This window comes from Coloeus monedula, assembly GCF_965178545.1.
Source record: "Coloeus monedula genome assembly, chromosome: 26".
Classification (NCBI taxonomy): Eukaryota; Metazoa; Chordata; class Aves; order Passeriformes; family Corvidae; genus Coloeus; species Coloeus monedula.
Genome location: NC_138806.1, coordinates 3,306,568 through 3,327,312, shown reverse-complemented (window position 1 = coordinate 3,327,312; position 20,745 = coordinate 3,306,568). Strand labels below are relative to the sequence as shown.

General features: G+C 40.5%; 1 protein-coding gene across 1 annotated transcript; it reads right to left on the bottom strand.

The window, feature by feature from the left end:
• Positions 1-13,970: 13,970 nt before the first annotated feature.
• Positions 13,971-17,565, bottom strand: SOST (sclerostin; the record flags this gene model as incomplete). Its single annotated transcript, XM_082297195.1, has 2 exons — positions 13,971-14,392; positions 17,346-17,565. The coding sequence occupies 2 exons, from the start codon at positions 17,563-17,565 to the stop codon at positions 13,971-13,973; spliced, it is 642 nt and encodes a 213-aa protein (XP_082153321.1).
• Positions 17,566-20,745: the final 3,180 nt, after the last annotated feature.

Below are 20,745 nucleotides of genomic sequence, written 5' to 3'. Positions count from 1 at the left end.
GGAATTCTATTTATTTCTGAAGGACTCAAAATAGAAAAAAAAAAGAAGAAAAAAGGAAAAAAAGGGAAAAAAAGGAAAAAAGCTAAAACTGGGGTGAGGAGGAGCTACTGATTCCAAAGTATGTGTTACACTGTGACTGGCTAGGAGGGTACAGGGCTACTGACAGATTTAAAAACACCCTGACATCTGGGGTTTGGATAGGATATCTGTCTCTTGGCTAGTCAGTCTGACTGGTTAATATTACTCTTACTCCTTGGACAGAGCCCTACAAGACCAGGTTGATGCCACAGTAGGTCTGTTCTGATTCCCAGAGTTGTTCCTTACCCATGTTTTTTCAGGGGACTCTTTAAGACATAAAACTGCTGCACCTGTACCTGCTGTAATTAAAAAATCTTCAGTGCCCCATTAGTAGCAAAGAGACTTCAGTAGACTGGTAAGGTTCCCTGGGAATGAAAAATCTTTGACTGAATTTTTATTACTATAATGTTCTATTTGTCAAATCTGCTGAACACATCTGTCAGCCACAAGTTAGGATGTGTCTGTAGGTCTAACATAATATTCCCATTACCAACTAGTGAGTTCTTAGGAAAAAAAATAAGAGGGAAACCCACAGAAGAAATACTTTTATGATGCTCTGTTTATGCCTTCTAGTGTTGTTTCAGGCCCACAAGAGTATCTCAGTTATGTAGGTCAGTAAAATGTGGGAAGAAGTGTGGGAGAGATCCTTCTGTCATCACAGAATCAATTAGGTTGGAAAAGACCTCTGAAATCATCGAGTCCAGCCTATGACCCACCACCACCTTGTCAAACCATGTCAAACTAAACCATGGCACTGAGTGCCACGTCCAGGCTTCCCTTAAACACCGCCAGGGACAGTGACTCCACCACCTCCCTGGGCCTCCCAAGATCCCATCACCCTTTCTGTGAAGAAATTCTTCCAAATGTCCAGCCTAGACCTCCCTTGGTGCAGCTTAAGGCTGTGTCCTCTTGTCCTGTCACTGTTGCCTGGGAGGAGAGGCTGACCCCCACTTGGCTACAGCCTCCTTTCAGGCAGAATGTGATTTATGCTTGTGATTAAATACATATTTGATAAACAGCTGGAGTCAAGCTATCAGTATATTGTAATAATAGCTCCTCTTTTGATTTGGCAGCAACCAGAAACCATGGTTTCTAGCTGTGAATGACCCAAATAATCACATAAGACGTTTTTAACATGCAAACCAGCGTGGTTTCATCAGAAAAGGTGAGGAACAGGGACCTGAAATCTAAAAAGATTTTCCCACATGGTGATTGAGTTACCATATAGCTGGAGGTGTCTGTGTGTTGCACCTACAGTTGGAATTGGATCTTCAGCACTCAGCAGTGACAGGTTGCATTATCAAGTTGTCTGTTCTGCCACTAGAAGCCAACAGCAGGAGAAGACTTGAAGGACTTGGATGTCTGCTCTGTTCAGTTCTGTGCTAGACTGTCAGTCCAATCCAAGTAGGAAATGGCCAAAATTAAACACAAACTGACATTAAATTCACACTTTTAGAATACTGTAGGCTAGATCCAATTAGTAATTACCGCTTATTTATTATGAACAAGTAGAATTCTAATTAGGCTGATTTGAGCCTCAGCTACTCCCTCAGATTGGATTGGCAATTAAGGTACTTCTTGTACTAGTAATTATGGTTTACCATGAAATTACTCTCCCTTCTACCCCCAAAAAAGCATCGAATTAGCCATGAGTGGAATTATATTTATCACAGGACCCTGTGCAGTAGAGACTTTGCAAATAAATACAAACAATTAGAAAAACCACTCAGAGTGCTGTGCCAGTGCAGTAATTAGGGCTTGAAGACAGGAATTTTTGCTGAAGCCAAACTGGCTGGGTTGTCATTCAAGAGAAGCAGCCCTGAGGGTGTGTCCCCAGCCTCTGGCTCTCCTGGTCCCCTCCCAGGAGCTGACCCAGCAGGAGGAACAATGCAGAGAATAGAGGCTTCTACCAACATGATCCTGGAGTAAGGAGCAAACTGTGAATTCACCAGTTTGGTGTTCTCTGAGATGTCACGGTGACCCCAGTGGGTAACAGGCAGGTGACCAAGCCAGACCAATACAAGGCTGGTGCAGGGTATTTCAGCAAACAGAAGTGTAAACAAAAGGATAGCAAGCATAAGCTAAACCTGAATTTTTCCCTTGCCCAGAGAATTAAAAACCAAACTTCTTGTCCTAATATTTGAATTCTAGTCCCTGTAGCAGCAGTTGCTATTTCAGTTAGAATTTCAAAGTGTTATGCTCTTTTACAGGCTAATGAATTAATCAGCTTCTGACCTTTTCTCTCCCCTTTCCTTGCAAAAATGCAGTTGTCTCTGGCCTTGTAGCCAAAGTGTGGAATTCCGTGCCACAGAGCTTTGGACTTCCATAGATGGAATAACTATCCCCCTTCAATATCACACTAACATTGGAAGGCCATGAATAAATCAGTTTGGTTTATGTTTCCTCAGTAGGGGATCACGGACTGAATATTAGTGTGTATAGATTTTAAGGGTCACTTTAATTTTTTTCTTTTAAGGTAGTAGCTTTGCCTCACCCACTGTGAAGAAATAGTGAACATTTTATTCTTCAACTTCTTTAGCCGTCCAAATACTCATGAACATATTGAATTTCCTTTAGAACATGAAGAATTGTTCCTAGTTTAAAGTATTAAGTTGCTTATAACCACAGAAGCAAAGAAAAAAATCTTAGATGTGTGACTTCTCATACCTTGACCAACTTTAGATCTGAGTTTGCAGGAGTAAGAATTACCTCTCCCCAAGGACCATCTTCTCACCAAAGGAGTCAGTCCTAGGCCTTCAGGTAACTTGGAGGTTGGGGTTTTTCATAAATTATGATAGATAATGGTGTGTTTTCCAATCTTCTAGCTTTCCCACAGAGTTAATGCTGAACAGGGTCTTTCTCTTATGGAAATTTTCTCTGCTCCTGTTTCTTCTTAGGCAGTTAGTGCATCTAAGAACTCCAGCTCAGTTTGGAAGCCAGGTAATTCTGTATTTGTCTAGCAGAGCTATACAAGATCCTATGGCTGGCACTACCAGAGTCAGATATTGAGGAATGTTTCAGAAAGAATCCTTCCACAAACTGTGTCTCCTACAACTCACTAGCACAAGAAAAACTCTTTTTTGTTCTGTTATCTGCTACAGGCTTTTGCCTGGAAGCCTCCTTCCATGGGATTATACCAGCAGGGTGTTCTTATTTGAGAGGCATTTGGTTCAATGGTTTTGTAGAGTAAGAATCTATTGGCAAATATAAAGGGCAGAAGAAACTGAAGCAATAGACTCTTGCAATAGAAATATTCACGTGTTTGTACCAGTAAAAGCTGCCTGTACTCCCATCTCTGCATGCCTTAGACTTCATCCAATAAAGAATTTCCCTTTTCTAGAAAGTAGAGACAAACAGAAAATTAACTTTTGGTACATCTGTCGTGTGTAACCACCATTTGGGGATGACTTATTAAATAGATTGTTAGCTCCTGTTTGCAGAACAAAGAAAAGGAGCTGGCAAAATGAATGATATTACATGTATTCTCCTCTGGTCATCGTCATGCTTCTTATCATTTGCCAAGGATTAGAAACTAATCATTAAGGACTGATATTGCAGTAAAAGGATTATTTCTCACAGTAATCTGTGGGGTCTTTTTGTTTTGAGCACATATTCATAAATTTGTTGAAGACTCTAAAAACTCTGCACACAAATTGCTCTTCCTGTGCCTAAAAGCATTGAGTTTTCAGAATAAAGAATAGCTTTGGAGAAAACACCCAAATCCTCCATTTGCTATCTCTAAAATGAACACAAGAAAGATAGAATCCAGGCAAAAGAAAGGTTTGCCTGTCTTCCTTATGTCTGCAATAGAGTCCCTGTGTGTGTTGGGGAAAAAAGGGAGAGTTGTAATGATTCTGTTCTTTCTGCTGCGGAAACATTCAGAGGGAAGCAAAATTTACTGACATATTTTGGAAAAAGAAATGTGTTTCTTTGAAATGGAGGGTGGGTTGTTCTCTATAATATGAAGTAATGTGTTATTTTTTTCTTTTTTTTTTAATAGCATACCGAAATTCCAACCATGAGTGTAAGGCAAGTGTTTTTTCCATTTCACTTAGATGTGATTTTTGATCTTGAAAATACAGTAAGGAATGCAATTCAGAGATAGACTGGAGAAGGGAGTGGATTCTGAAAGGCATAAAAAATAATTAAGTTAGAATTATTAATAAAGACGCTTGCCATTAAAGGAAAACAGACTGAGGATGTCCATAAATTCCCTTCACCAGACCTACATAATGTATAATTCAAAATATGTTGACAAAAGAAAGCTCATAATCATTTGTCCACAGGTCTGTAAAATATGACATGATAATTCTTCCTATTTCAGTAAGAACAATCTAGGATGCAGACAGCACAGAATAGAACATTTGTATCATAGTAACTCAAACTACCCATTTAAGTTAGACAAATGAAAAAAAATAGGCTCCAGCCCACACACTGTGGCCTGGCACAGAGTAGCATCCAAAGATGAATGCAGATGATGAGATTAATTTGTTGGGCCCTTACTTATCACCTAGAGGCTGAGGCTTCGTATATTCTGAGGTAATTTCCTGATGCATGCCCAACGTGCTATTTCAGCTTGGCTCCAGCCAAACAGGGCAATTTACTGCAGCCAGAAGGGGCTGGAATTACCACATCTCACATTATTAAAATGCACTCACAGTTCAGCTCTTTAGGTCTGCCCTGGGCTTCTGCTCAGGCTGGCGTGTGAATGGTCCCTTTCCTTTGGTCCATCTCATGCTTTTTGTCCCTGTGACATTTCAGACAAGAGGATCTCACAAGCTGTGGTGCACGATTTTCTTGTTTGCACTTATCTGTGTGCCAGTGTCTGCTTGAGCATGTCTTCTCTTCATGAAATTTTAGTGGATAGTTTGAAAGCAACACATCCTACCCAGTGCTGCAGAAGCTCTCCTGCATGTAGGGTCAGTTTAAGGGCCAGAGCTGGGACACTTGATAGGGTCACACTGCCATATCCCAGTTTTCTTAACTGTTTTCCTGGTGAAAGTGTGGTCTGAACCATCCCAGTGGCTTTAACAGATACTTTAGTGAGTTGCAGCTTAATATTCTTTAAAGGCAGCCAGCACCCTCCTTCTGTCTGGGAGGTTCTGGCAGTCCCTGCAGGAGTCCATCACTTACTGCTGCCCTTCAGCAGCCGTGAACGGGGCAGCTCCATCAGCCAGCCAGACGTGCCTGCAAAGTGAAAACTGAGATGCTCCATCATTTGTCTTCGACAGACACAGGAAGCTCTGTCTGCAATCACAAAGTAACATGAACATTTCTCACAATTCGATGTATTGTACGGAGTAAATGGAGTTCAGTTTGTGGTTTTTTTAAACTTTAATAACAATTATCTGTGGAGCTCCTGTGTCCCTGGGTACAGTCCCTGGCATGCTGTGTCCCTGAAGATAGAGCACATCTAATAAAGCTTTTATTTTTATTTACCAAAAATGGATAGTGTTTAGAAGTGTGTCCATCACACTACCTCTGTCATTTCACTTGGAGTTGTTTTTTTCTGTAAAACCTCACAGGGAGAAAGTTTTTTAGGCTTGACTGTTGGAAACAAAATCTTGTAGAGTACCCAGAGCCATTCTGAGTATTCATGTGCAGAATGGTGCATGTGATTTCAAATAAAGATGAGTAACTTACTTATACTGAGCTATTTAGTATTTAGCTTTGTGATGTGACACCTGAAGTCAGTGAAAAAGCTTATTTTGACATCATTATCTGCCTGTGGTGTTTCCACACTATCTCAAGGACGCATTTCTGTGCATTTCTTTGCTTGTGAGACAGTCTTCCTTTCTGTCCATTTAAAACCTAGTGGTAAATGTCTTATGGTGAACTCAATAATTTAATTCTCTCTGGCAATATTGCTGGTTGATTATCCACCAGGCTTGCATGTGCCTTTGTTTTACAGGACACAAATAGCTGCCCAGTCCTGGGAGCAAGATAAGATGCAATTCTTTGAACTGCAGGAAGGACAACACGAGTGAGTGACAGCAGCAAACCCGTGAGACGGGGGGAGACAACTTTAATTTATTTGTACAGCATGCACATGGAAGGGTCCTCACCTCCTGTTTCAGTAATGATAAATGACAAGATGTCGACAGTTATTAATTAAACTGCCTGGCATAGCAATGTACATGATGATAAGACCTAAGAAATGTGTAGCATTCCTCCTACCCCATCATGAGAATGAGGCCCCTCCACTGTTCTCTGGCACAGCAGAGATTAGACTAAAGCATCAATATTCCACTACAAGCTGGCTACCTAGTAACTGCCTGAACACAGGGCCCTAAAAATTGAAATTCTCTCTCATGTGATGTGTAGTAATTAAACTTCAGCATTCTTTCTGCAGGAAATGTTTCTCCTGTGTTGTTCCCACAGATTGTGCTACAACAACAATTTTAGCCCCATGAACTATTAACCAATTATTAAGGGATTTTCTCAGTCTGCTTTAACTGAGGATCAAAGACAAAACCCGATTTTTTTCTTGCCAGATATTGTAATTTAGGACACAAAACACCCACAATGCACAGGACTCAAGGCTTTGGTCAGTCAAACAAAATGGATTTAGTAACTCAGACCCCATTTCAGCTTTTCTGATTTACCTTGCCAATATTCCAGCTGCTTTTCTTCCTTAACAAACACATTGGCACACAACTGCAATATATTTATCCTATTCTACTTTCATTTATTTCTTTCACATCTATATCCTTTATGTTTGGGCTACTTGGAGTTAAGTCTGTCTATACACTGGCTAGTAACTTAGAGTGAATTTTTTGAAAATTAACTAATTTTAAATTGCCATAGGCTGCAGATATGAAAAATCCTTCTGTTATTACTGCTACATGTATTTGTTCTGTCTGATTAATATGGCTTTTTTGGCCTTTCATACATAGAAGATCATTTTTGAAACTGCACAAATGCAATCTGGGTGATTTTCCTTTAAATACTGTCTTAGGATCCAGATGTCAAAAATCAGTACAGCTCCACTGAAACCCATATCAGTTGCAGTTATCTCTTGGGAATGACTTTCTTCTTACTTATATTGGTTTTTTTTTGGGGTTGGGTTTGGTTTGGGGTTTTTTTTTTAAAGTTTTCTGGGCCAGCCTTTCACCAGACTTGTGTGTGAGGTCTCCCTGAATAGCCAGGTGCAAATAAATTTTATCCTACCTGCCATTTCCCCAAAGACCACCCATAAAAAACACTTGCATGAATTCCCTTTGGCATGTGTCATTCTATCTGCATTCTAAATAGCAGAGCATTCTAAATATATATTAGATTTTGTATTTCCACTGTTTGCAGAGAAATACAAGCAAATTCAAGGTCCTTTGGCATGTCTATATGTAACACTTACTTTAAAATGATAGTGGTGTTTTTCAGGAACACAGAGTGATGGTGCTGCTGGCCAAACCAGAATTACAGATTTGAGGGCTGTGTAGCTGAAAAGTAAATTTGAAACGATCTGAGTTTACTGCTCTTATGCAAACTGTGCTGCAAACCAGTTGCACACACATCCAATGGCCCCTTTGAGGTTCCAAACCCCCAAAATAATGAAAAACTAGCTAAAATCCTTACAGGTTAGACAGACAGCACTCCAAATAGGAGAAAGGGATCTGTTTGAGGACGTGATGCTTGAATTCTGAAATGATGCCGGTTTTCCCACTAAGGATATCCTATTCACTTATTCCTGTCAGTGGACTGTGCTCCATTGAACATTTGCATTTATTAACACTTTTCATCCCACAAAGTCCTGTTGTTCCACTGCAAGTGCAAGTTCAATCCTTATGACTGACTGTGAGCTCTCAACACCATATTAGAGATGTTACTGAAAAAACCTAGCTCTAGAGAAGAGTATCTTTTCAAATGGACTTATTTTTGACTCCTAGGAGGACTCTGGACACCTCTGATTTGAAGATTAATTTATTTGGAAGCCCATAATAATTGGTGATCAGGCTTAAATACACATTGTATTTTCATTGGAAGTCTGTGTCATTGTTTGTCCTCTTCCTCCCCTCAATAATTTTCTGATAGCACTACTTTTGTTTCTAGACATGCAGAAATGCAACATGAGTGAGAAGTTTCTGGTTTTGAGTGCCACCCTTAATCTGAAGAACAATTTTAGGAGAAAACTATCACTTTTAAAACTAACTTCTCCTGCTAATTTGACTAGGGAAAAAAAATAAGTTCCTGCAAATAGCAAAACTCTCCAAATGGGAGAGTAATTACCTTAAATTAAGCCTTATTTCTGGTTATAAAAAAACCCCAACAAAACAACAAACCAACAACCACCCAATTCTAAAAGCATGCTGGGCAGACTGGAAGCATTAGAGTTAAATACTGGCCAGTTTATAGTGAAAGGGAAGGAAATAGACAGGAGGAAGGAAGGAAAAAGGGATTAGAGAAATTGAGAGATGTAAATAGTCTCAGAGGAGCCACGGTGTCCCAAAACCTCTCCTAAGGGAAGTTTTTATACCAAAGAATCTGGAGGTCTGAATGAAGAATGACATCACTTATTTATTTAGCCAGAGCTGAGCTGTTTTCGTAATTGAAATAACCTCATGCTACAAGCATTAAATTGTTGGTGGAGTGATAATGAAGTCTGTTTAACTTAGGGGCTTGATAACCATGAAATAAATACCCTTTTAGTATATTTAAATTGCTTGGAAAGCCATGAACTAGAAAGCTTGAGCCTTAGGGTTAATACTGCAAACAGCCTGATGTGGGAGTCCTCAGTAGGGACGTGCATGACCTTGGATTTGTAACTCAGTCAAGGATCTGGGACTCAGGACTCAGTTGAGGACTTGGAGCTGCTCCCCTTTGAGATGAAAATGATGGTATTACCCTTATGGACACCAAGAACAGACCAATGTGTTCACATCATGGGTGCAGCACAAGTTCATAAGAAAATTCACGATTTTGATCTGAAGTGTGAGTTCCCAAGTGTCCTGACAGGCCCACTGGTATCAGTTGTAATCTAAGTGGCCAATATGGGGCAAAAACCCCTGATTCACATCACACACTGCCTCACCTGGGATGGCTAAAATGGATGTTTATGGCTCCAGAAGACCTTAGAGCAGTCTTGCAACACCTAAACAGGGTCTACAGGAAACATGGACAGAGCCTCTATATCAGGGAGTCGAGTGATAGATTGAGGGGCAATGGTTTAAACTGGAAGAGGGTTTGATTTTAGGAAGAAGTTCTTCACTGTGAGGGTGGTGAGGCACTGGAACAGGTTGCCCAGAGAAGCTGTGGCTGCCCCATGCCTGGAAGTGTCCCATTTATCTGTCCACTGTGATGTGGTAAAAGGTGAGATGTTTTGCAGATTCTCTTTGTGTTATACTTTCACTTCAGAATTAGCAGGGCGTGTGCTGATGAGTTTTGCCTTGATTCAGGTTTTACTGATTAGTTTTATTATCCTCCTTTAATGCTTAGAACTTGTTCTCATAAAAGAACAATGACAGCTTTTAGGATTGAAAGAAATAACCAGGTCAGGATACAGCATCAGAAATGGTTAAGGCAGACAGAAGAATCGGCATTGCTTCCTCCCTTTGGCCTTCAGACACACTGTGTTTGTTACATGTTTGTTACACCCTAGCGAGTGGAAAACTCATTTTGGTGACTAATATAAAAAAATAAAGCAAAGCCCCATGTTCCTAATTCAATGAAATGGCAATGAGGCATCATGAGCCCTGTCCATGAAACTCTGCTGCTGGATGCTACAACTCTCCAGGATTCAGTGTTAAAACTGTTTCCACAGTTCTGGGAAGAGATGAGGAATGTCAATCCCTTGAAAAAACTTTGAGCTGAATTGTCCTTTGATGGCTCTAGGACTGCAAGGGGAGCAGCTGCAGTTTTGTGTAACTAAATAACATTGGCTGCATGTGTTGCAAGTTCTGCAACTTGTGCTGGCTGTATTTTAAATGCTGAGTTACTTTAAAAGTGGACTTCCATTACTGGCCTGTCAAGGGGAGTTCCAGTTTATCAAATTTCAGGTTACAGCTGCACAGTCTGTTCAATCCAAACTCCAGCTGCACATAAATATGTTATATGATAATTTAAGGCTTTTGAGGCTGTTTATTATAGAAAAGTTGCTGTGTGTGCCCATAGGCTGCACTAATTTGAGTGAAACAAGCTAATTATAAGTTGATGTCATATGGCTAAAAAAATACATGTTTATTCCTTCCGTGTTTCACAATGCTGACTTTCTCAACCACACTTGCAGAACACACATGTAATGTGTTTTTTGGGCCTAGGATCTCACTGGATAAAGTTATGCTCTTTATTGTGCAATTTCTAATTAAAAAGATGAACCTTGTGCAAAATCTTTGGGGCCTTGTGGATACCAGCAGGCTCATTCTTCTGCTGGTAGATTTACTTTTCACTGAATAGTAGCAGAATTGTATTTTTGCCAGGAAAAGAAATGAAGTAAGCACACTGACTGTTTTAAGCCAGTGAGTATATTGCAGGGAATGTGCCACGGTCTACACAAGTTGTTGGAAATAAAAATGGGGGGAAAAGCAGATTTGGAGAAATCATGAATTCTGTCTGAAAAAAAGTGACTTGATTGCTTTTCTGAGGACTGCCCATTATGGCAGCTGTTCAGCTCTGACAGGCAGCTGGCTCCAGCCAAGGGAAGGTAAAAGCAGTGACCTGTTACTACTTATATCCCAGCAGCACCTAAACAATGCACAATTGTGCTATTTTATTGCAAAAATTACAATGAAGACATTCACTCCTGTTTGAAGAGTTTATAGTTCTGAAGAAAAACCATCTAATGCTTTTGTAGAAGGAGCACATAGCACCTAGCAGGTCACTGTCCATTCTTTGAAAAGAACTGAAAGGATATAATTCTGTGTAAAAGAGAAACTCAGATTTCCTACAGGTACTTTCTCAAACCCACAGTCAGGGATGCTATCTCCTCTCAGATCATGCACATCTATATTAGAGATTAAAAAAATGAGGGTGGTTGCAAAAATAAATAAATAAATGAATAAACAAGCCCAAATTCTCTGTCTGAAAAGAACCCACATGGGTGTGGGGGTGAAGGAGAATGCAGCAGTCTACCTCTGAAACACCCTATATTTTGATTTTTCCAGCTGTTAGCAAAACACTACTATTTCCTACTCCTCTCCTGATAACATAAATTGCAAAAGTGGTGGTTGGAGGTGAATGTTTCAGGAGTAAGATTACAGAAGACCAATCATATCTGCAGACTGCTCATCTCATCCACCTTTAACCTGTGGTAAAACAGTGAGAAGTCACTGCAAACAGGACGGGTGTTGAGAGGAAATACAGCAGTAAAAGTGCCCCAGGATTCCTCGTCCCCTGGGATCCTTGTAAAAGCTTTTATAACTTGCAAAGAGTGAATCCTGACATTGTAAGTCAGAAAAATGCAAGATTCTGAGTGGCAGTTTACCAGCAGGAAACACTGGCACTTTTGGTAGACAAGAACTGTGTGGGAGAACACATTTTTTTGGGGGAAGAGGCTCTCTTCCAGGTGAAATATTTGGGAGAAAGACATTACTGGTTCATCTGAAGCAGGCCTGATGCTTCTGAGTTGCCTGAAACCTAGGATGAAGTCTGAGATGAAGTGGAGCTAGTGTCTTTCACTGGCTAATCACAACCAACACTTTAAAAACAATATTCCAGTGACTTTGTGAGACTGTGGAACACCTTCCCAGAAAACTGAACAGCTTTTCTCACTTCAGCAGTACTTGCAGGTGCTCATACTGAATTCTGAAAATTAAGCCCCAAGTGTCAAATTCATGACGTCAAAGACAAGTCAGGAAAATGTTGTTGCAGTTCTGACAATGGTTTATTTGGGGTTTTTATATGAGGTTATCAAATCATAGTAACAAAAGGACACCTTATATACTGGTTGTCTTGAAAAAGCTGTTCATCTTCACATCTGTGTTGAAAGACCTGCATGCTATGTCCAGTCCAAGCTCAGTTTTCTCTGGCTTTATTGGAAGATGTTTCTTAAAGACTAAATGAAAATGAGCATAGGTTTACAATACCAAACTAAAAATTTTTAGCTGTTGCTTGGCAGCCCTTGCAAGGGGATTCCACACATTTTTCTTTTTCAATGAAAGAAATCTGAAGCAATCAGATTTCAATCAAGAAATCTTGATTGACTGTTCACAGATTTATTGTTTTCTTCAGTGGCTTTATCTGGTTGTGAACATATGAATCAGGAAATGTCACTCCCCCAGGGCGAGCAGAAATGAGAATACAGAAATAGTTCTGAGCTACTCATCTGCCCAGGAAGACCTTTTCCATGAGAAACATCATGCACTAGAACTGGGAGTTCTGGGATGGAGTTTCTTTAGGGATGTGTTGGTTGTTAGAATTAAGGACCTCAACAGCTTCCATCACAGAAACTGGAGCTGACACCCTGACTGTTCTGTAAATCACTGGCTTTGCAGGAAATCAGCTTTATACTGTAGCTGAAAATCAATGAGTCTTTCTATAATTAATCATTCTTTCTACTTTATTAACAATGTATTTAAAATTAAAAATAACAGACTAATATTTTTAAAGCAGTATTACTTCTCATTCTCTACAAGTTAAAACATTGCATAAATAATTTCTGGAAAAAAAAATAAATACGTAATTCACTCTCTGAAATGATACCTTTTCTCTCTAGGTTCTGGTCCCACATAAAATAACTGAAAAACCTATCAACATTGCAAATTTCCACAGTTTATATTATTTCAGCATAAGTTCTACAGGACGTATACACTATGTGACAATTCACTTTCTAACAATATTTAATGTAAAAACACAAACATTAGTCTGAGTGCTGAGATGCCAAGTAAAGGAAAGTTGCTGCCAAACTAAAGTCTTACCAAAGCTGCATCTACTAAAGACTTTTCTAGAGGAATTCATGACTTAGCAGAGGCTCACTTTTAATGCAGAACCACCACCTTACTCACAGAGCTTGGTTTGCACAGTTTTAGTGCTACAGAGTGTGTGGCCAGATAATCCAAACTCTACAGAACAGAAAATGTAAATGGACGTATCTAAGCTGATATTAAAGTCGAACCTGTTCTAGGAAATAAGGAATAATCAGTATCTTCTATGTTAAACTATGTATATTGTCAGCTGTTTACAGGACAAACATCAGTGAGGTCATCTGGTTTGAGAGGAGCATTCCTTTCATAAATCTGCTCCACTTAGTAGAATTTGTTGAATTGTCCCTAAAACAAATCATTGTTCCTAAATCAATATGGTTTTAGTTGCCAGATCTCAGTTTTGAATCTGTTGACCCCATAATCTTTTAATTAAAAGTATGAAACAGATTTGTCACACTTTTATTTCTGTTTTGAGAACACTAGTGTCATATTTTGATTTCTGTGTTTGAGAGGAAACACCTGGTGCACAAGGACATCTGATAGTGTGTTAATTTCCCAACAATTTGATTTCATTCACCATAACTTGAAATCCCTGTTACCCCTAACTTTCTATGGCTCCTTCAGAGAGTGCTGACTCTCCTGGTGCTTCCCTAATTGCAAGCTTGTCCTGCATCATTGTCTGGGAAAGGGATCTCAATATTCTTTTCACATGAAGTGAGTGGAATGATTTCTAGCAAAGCGTGATTGTCACCATAACAGCTTCACTTTCCTCTGCCTTCCTACTCGCACAAGACACACAAACTCCCTTGAACCTCCAAGGGGTACCTCCAGCTACCTCCAGCTCGCTTTATCTCATTCTCTTATCAGACCATAAGTGCTATAATCTGATAGATTTTTGCCTATGTGAGCCTTTGACCCAGCTTAGCAGAAGGAATTGGAACCTACTGCAGTCAGAACATCATGCTGTGGCCTCTGAGTGCCTTTTGATGGTTTACAAAACATCCAGAGCTGCTAGTCTGTGTCACCCAGAGCCACCTTCTAATAAGCATTTTCTAACTCGTGCTGGTTAGACTTGCTGCTCCTGGCTCTGGAGAGATGGGGCTTCTTGTTCTTCTGAGGCCTGGCAGCTTCCTTCCCGAAGTCCTTGAGCTCAGACTGGTTGTGGTAGCGAGTGTAGCGCTTGCACTTGCAGGACGTGACAGCTCGGAATTTGTAAGTCCGAGTCTCCTCGTGGGGACAGGCCATCTGGATGCGCTGCGTGCGGCTGTGGGCGGGGATGCAGCGGTAATCCAGGGAATTCTGGCGCCACCACTTGCCTCTGCCGATGGAGTTGGGCAGGAGGTGCGAGGGCTCGCAGTGGCCGGAGCAGAGCAGCTCCTTGACGGGCTTCAGGCTGCGGCAGGGCCCGTCCGTCACGTAGCGCGTGGTGCGCATCTCCCGGCAGCTGAAGTCGGAGGCATCTGCGAAGGAGGGACGCGTTAATGATGCCTGGCTGCTTTCCCTGCCATCCCTGAGAAAGCTCCCACCAAACCCCCCACGCCCCGTCTCCCTGCGCTGTCGGTGGGAAGGAGGGAGGGGTTTTGGGAATAAAGGTGTTTTTAAAGGCTTATTGTACTTCGCGTTATCCTCCTCTGGTTTTGTTAGTAATGGATTCGCTTTGTGCCTCTAAGCTGAGCCTGTTTTGCCCTTGGAGTGTTTTCTCCCAGTCTTTATCCCAGCCCATGAACCCTTAGTTAATTTTTCTCTCCTCTGCCCAGCTGTGGCAGGGCAGGGTGAGCCAGTGGCTTTCATGGGTGCCTGGTGTTTGGCCAGTGTCAAACACGACAGTTTCTGTAGCAGATCCCTCTCTGAGCTAGATACAAGCTGAATGTCTTGAACAGCAGATTTTCAGGAGAAGTATCTCAAAGGACTCACTCCTGCAGTTCCTGACTGTTTGGCTGCTCTAGCTGTGAGACCCTTGAACAACAATGTACAAACTGGTGAATAAAATCCACCAGGTACCTTTCATGTCAGTGCTGTGCAGGGGGGAAATGGAGCTGCTGGAGCCCAGCCCCAGCAGCAGCCGGGATTTTTTGACAGTATTCTCCTGTGAGCAACACTTTCCCCCACTGCTCTCGTTTAACTCTATTGACTTCAGATGTTGACTCCAGATTTCTTTTGCAACAAAAGAAGTGTTCCTTAAGTGATTTTTATCTTGCATATTGTGTTCCAGGTTAGAGAAATTGCAGGTAACAGCAGCACTAAGGAATTCCCACTATCCAGGCACCAGCTTTTCCAAGTTTACTACTCTCTGAGATAATTCCAGATGTCCCACATAGTTTCCTTCAGACAGCTAGGGGCACCTTCTGGCTATTAGGAGCCTTACAGATTTTTTCCTCTCCTTTTTCTCAATGGATAACTATAGGCAAATGAAACATTAAGTATTAAGAAACTTTCCAACTGTATAGGAACATAACTTTTCCCAAAAGTGTCTCTTTTCCCAAATGACATGCTTGGTTAATCGACTTGTTGAGAAGACACAATATTTGGTTTTTAAGTGTTTATCAAACAACTTCATCTAGATAGACACCTATTAATATTCTTCTCTTAGTCAAAAGGAGAGTTTTAACTCAGGAACATTACTTGTGGTGGAAGCCTTTGAAGGTCAGCTCACAGAGAAGGCTGTGTCTGTTAGGCCCATTCTCCTCACTGTGTACAAGGTTTAGTTCAGCAAAAGAGAATTCTGACCCTGAATCATTAATGACAGAACAGCATTTGTACAGACATTTCAACTTTTGGTAGGAAAACCTCAGGAAATGTGAAGTACAGAAACAGGACTTTTGGTGCTCAGGTTTATATTTGTCTAAGTACAGCTAGCAAGGTTTCATTTTATAAAAGTTTGAAGGACTGCATTAATGAAATTAAACAATCCTTGTCAGCTGTGACAAAAATACTGGCAACTGAACTCCATGTGCACTTAGTCTAATACTCCCAAGTTCCCTAAGCATCAAAGAAAATGATGTCTGTCTGTAATAAAAAAACCAAACATTGAATCAGGTGTATTTTACCACCATAATGCACAGACAGTTAAACATCCAGGCATTTTCCTCAGCTCTCTAGGTTATATTATGTGCATTTATATCCTATCCTGTAAGTGTGCAGGTTGAACACAGTGCACAATCATTCATGGTCCTGTGTTCCAGAAAGGTCTGGCCCCTTTGGATCACAATTTTGATTCCTTATGTTAAAGGTGACAAAATAAGTATTCAAGACCATTGTGGATCTTTAACAACTGCCCAGTCTCCTTCACTCTTCGATTTCTTAAGGTAATGTCCTTTCCACTTCAAAAAATACGCACATAGCAGAGGGGCAGGTTCCCATCAGTGGATGTCAGAGTAGTGAGAGGCTAGAAAATGAAGATATTCAGATGTGGCAAAAAACCCAACCTGCTCTGACGAGGTGGTTGGTGGGGCTGCCTGGGAGAAACAGAGCACCCTTCCTCTTAGGAATTTAAGAACCTTTTAAGGTCCCACTCTCAAAAGCATTACTTTTTTTTTTTTTTTTCTTTTAAAATATTGTTAACCCTGTGGTTTTAAATGCCTTAACTGACAGCTGCAGCAGAAATTCACAATTGCCTTCCAGGTGTCCCCAGAAAAAGAAGGCAATGAGGTCTGCAATGCACAACTGTGGAAACTCTAAGTTTGGTCTGTTGCTGTGTTGCTCTGTGTGCTTTATGCTTTGTGTTGGAGGACCAAGCTTGCCTATTTTCCAGCAGAAAACTTTTTTAAAGCTACCTTTCTCTGTTTGGTGTTAGCTTTCCATCTTCTGTCTTCAAAAGCCTTGTGTTCTGCACCACTGCTAAAGTTAGACATTTGGTCAAGTGCAGTGACATGTATTCATGAAGCATTTTTGGCTGCTGGAACCTGACTGAAGATGTCTGTTAGTAAAGGACAGTGAGCAGCACACTTCTCTCATTTAACTGAGCACAACCTCAATGTGCCACTTTTGATGTGTGATCTTAATCACAACTGGTGTGCATGTTCCTAAATATTGAGAATTTATATTATTGTCTCCACTGTCAACCCATTGCCCCATCCTAATATTAAAGAGGGAAAGATGACTTGTGATACTTCCTCACAAAACACAGGGATGTGTTAAGTAATATCTCCTACAGATTTTATGTATTGGAGTTGTCTGCAGAGAGCAGCTGGGCAGAGTAGCAATGTTCAACAGAGAATGTTTTCATCAGCAAACTCCAGTATATTCTTTCTAATATTTATATTCATACTTCTTCAACAGTAGATGTAAATCCCTACCACTTAAAGCAATTGGGCCACACCCAAAAGTGTTAATAAACAAACACATATGATACCAAGTATTCTTTCACAAATTTTCTGCTATGATCCAAAACAGTAATAATGAGATTTTTCTTACCATTCAGGTCTGGAGTTTGTTGTATGTGTCTTCCTCCATGTTTTGCCTGATTCATTGTGTTGTTGTTGCTGAAAGTCTGCTCCATCGGTGTTTCTGTATTTTCAGGGATCTCAGGAATGATTTCTGTAGCATCATTTTTAAACATCTGCCACCCTTGAGCAGACTGAAATGTAATTTGTGTCACGACGCAGACAGCGCACACAGCCCAAGAGATCTGCATGGTGGCAGCTCACGGATCAGCTTTTCAGCACCCTGACAGTCTCAGATCCCAGGCAAAGGCACATTATTCCCCTTTTTAAAATCCTTTTTAGAACCAAGCCAGCCAATGACTATACAAAGTGGGAAGGGCCAGACAACAACTCATTCATCTCAGCTTTTGTCAGTGTGAAATAAAATGGGTGTGTGGGGGTGGGTTAGTGACAATATTTTACAACTTTCATGCAAAAACTTCTCATATTCATTTAATTTTTGAGCCTGACAGCAAATGGTGATAGACAAGACTACCATGAATTGCAACCTGACAAGTCTTTCTGCAGGTTTTTTTTTAACAATGGTATAATTAAAACCTGCTTCTGCCTCCATCCATATTTGGAACTTTGGCTATTGTCTTTTCCAAAGGTTTTGCTGACTTTTTACTATTGCTTTTGTTATTCCTCTTCCCTTGCTTGCTGTATAAAGTAAGTAAATCTAGAAACTGTAGCTCAGGAGTTCTGCTTTTCAGCTTCTGCAGGGGAATGATTAGAGTTAGGGTAGCTTTTTTTCCCTTTCCAAATCAAGGTGCTTTACATTTTGTTTCACAGATATACTGGAAGAAACAGGGAAGAGCTTCATTTCAATATGAGAAGTTGTTGTGTTTACTTTTCCTTTAAAATAGTTACTTGGGATATGTTTTTTAGGTTAAACAGCCAGAATGTTGTACATCATACTTTTTGATGTGCTCTTTCTCACATTTTTTACTCTTGGAAAAAAACCCCTTACACATATTTGCATTTGCTTTAAATTCATCACACACTACTACTTCTGCTGACATCCTGTGGAAGTGTTGAAAACAGGACATTTGCTTATTTTAAACACAAGAACATGGCCAGACTGATTTCCAGTCATCATATAACCAACAAAAAGAGAGAACTGATGACTTTAGGTCTAAGGCATCTATGCCTAAGATGTATTTATGTATCATGTTTTAGAATCTCATCTATGGTATTCTTCCTTGCAAAAACAAGATGATAGTGGTGAAAATATCATAATTTCTGTGTCTCAAGACCACATACACTTTCAAGTGATTTGCAAATGATGTTAGGCTGAATACATTAATCAGAAAGCATCTCAGCCTTTAGTAAGATTAGATATTACACTGAGCTTATCACAGCTACTGAAAACAAAATGTTTGCTTAAAGCAGTACAGGGACACGTGTGTGTTACTGCCATGCTTGTCACATACTTTCTCACAAAAATATTTCCTGTAGAAGAGACTCAAAAATGATTCAGTCTGACTTCCCCCTATTGCTGTAACACTCAGAATGGCTTGCATTCCATTCTGACAATTCCCCTGACCAGGTACAGAAAAGAGGTGTCACCAAATTTAAGCTGTAGGTGCATTCTCCCTCGGTGTGCCCTTGACCATGAGCAACAGCAACGACCTGGGGACATTTCACCTCTTCAGCCACACACACACACAGGCACAGCCAGCAGAGGCACCGGTGGTACTGAGGCTGAGCTTTAGCACAGCTGCTCTCTGCAATGGTCCTTTCCTAAAACAGTGGCATCTGCAATATATTGTAAGGTGTTTCATTGCTAGCCTTTTGCTCAGCCCAAAATTAGAAATCAGCCTTCTCAGAAGTGCTCTCCTTTCCAAATACACCAAAGAATGTCTAAAAGAAATCATGCAGTGTGTTTTATGCAACAGTGTGCCCTTACAGTCAGTTCCCCTTCCTCCCTTCCCCAGCCCACATCCTAGGCATCCTACCACCTCAGAAATGACTCTGTTTTTATGGAGGAATACAACAGACTATTTTCTTTCTACAAGATCTTTTTCTCCTCAGCCAGTCAGGTTATATTCTTAATACATTCTTTAATACAGACTGTTGTCAAGTAATTTGCCTCTGATATGCTGATTCTTTCTCCTCTATAATCATCATCATCATCATCATCAGTGGCACTGATTTTCTTTCATTACTAACTTCCTCCTTTTGTCAAAGCAGTTAATGATGGTCTCACAAATACAGGAAACCCAAACTCTCATCTACTGCAAACATTCTTCTAAACGTAATTTTGCTTACTTACAAGTAAATCTATTTTTAGCTTAGAGCTAAACTGAACAAGTCGTGAAGGACTTGAAGTCCTGAAGGACCAGGAACTAAACAAAGATTTTGGTATTATTTTTGTCAGATAGGAATATCACCAGGTGTGGATATCCACCAATAGAGACCTTGTCCAAAGTGACATGGCAGCTTGTGGCATCACAGAGCACAGCTGAAAAGCAGAACAGGAGAGCAGGAGAAAGGTGAGTACTGGTAATCACTGAATCATTGCTACCTATTTACTCCCCTGTTTAAATGCCTTCAGAATTATATGTATCCACCAAAGCTCAACTTCTGTTAATTTCTTTTCATGTAACATCTGCCTAAAGAATATTTCCAAAAGCTATCATTGTCAGTGTAGGCCTTCTAGAGAGAATCTCATTTAATCACCTGTCACATAAAACATAAAAATTTTCTTGATGTAGTTTCTCTTGAGCACTTAAACAATCCCCTGTATTAACTGTCTTAACATTTATCTGTATAACCCACTGGGGAGAAATAATACCAAAAAAATTTCTGAATGTAAAAATCAGAAGCTATACTTAGCCTGTGGCTTAAAACTTCTTGTCCATAAGCTAGGAGGGCAGCCTAATAGATGCCAGAAAAGAGCCCAAATCTCACAGATTCAGATTCCTTAACTACAAAAACATTCTTTCACATACTGTAGCTGCTTGCCTGCTCACAGTCCTTTCTGCAGCATAGCAGATATGGTCTGTGCTGCAGCACCCCACAAAAAATAAGATTTTTGTACTCTTAATGAAGCACAGGAAAAAAAAAAAAGAGTTATCAAGGATAGTGTGTTCTCAGAATGAGCCCTCAGCTACCAGGGTGGGACTGATACTGGACCCCTTCTATTCAGAACTGAGCTGCTGTTTTCTGAGCTGAAAAATACCATCCTCAGTCACGTGTTGTGGTTTGCCCATAGCCAGGAGCCAAGCCCACGCTGCCGCTCACTCACTCCCCACCAAGTGGGACTGGGGACAGAGTCCCAAGGGTAAAAGCTCTTACCTAAAAAAAGGCTCTAAAAGCAGGTTGAGATAAAGACATTGTAATAGGAAAAGCAAAAGCCACGCATGCAGCAAAGCAAAGTAAGGCATTAA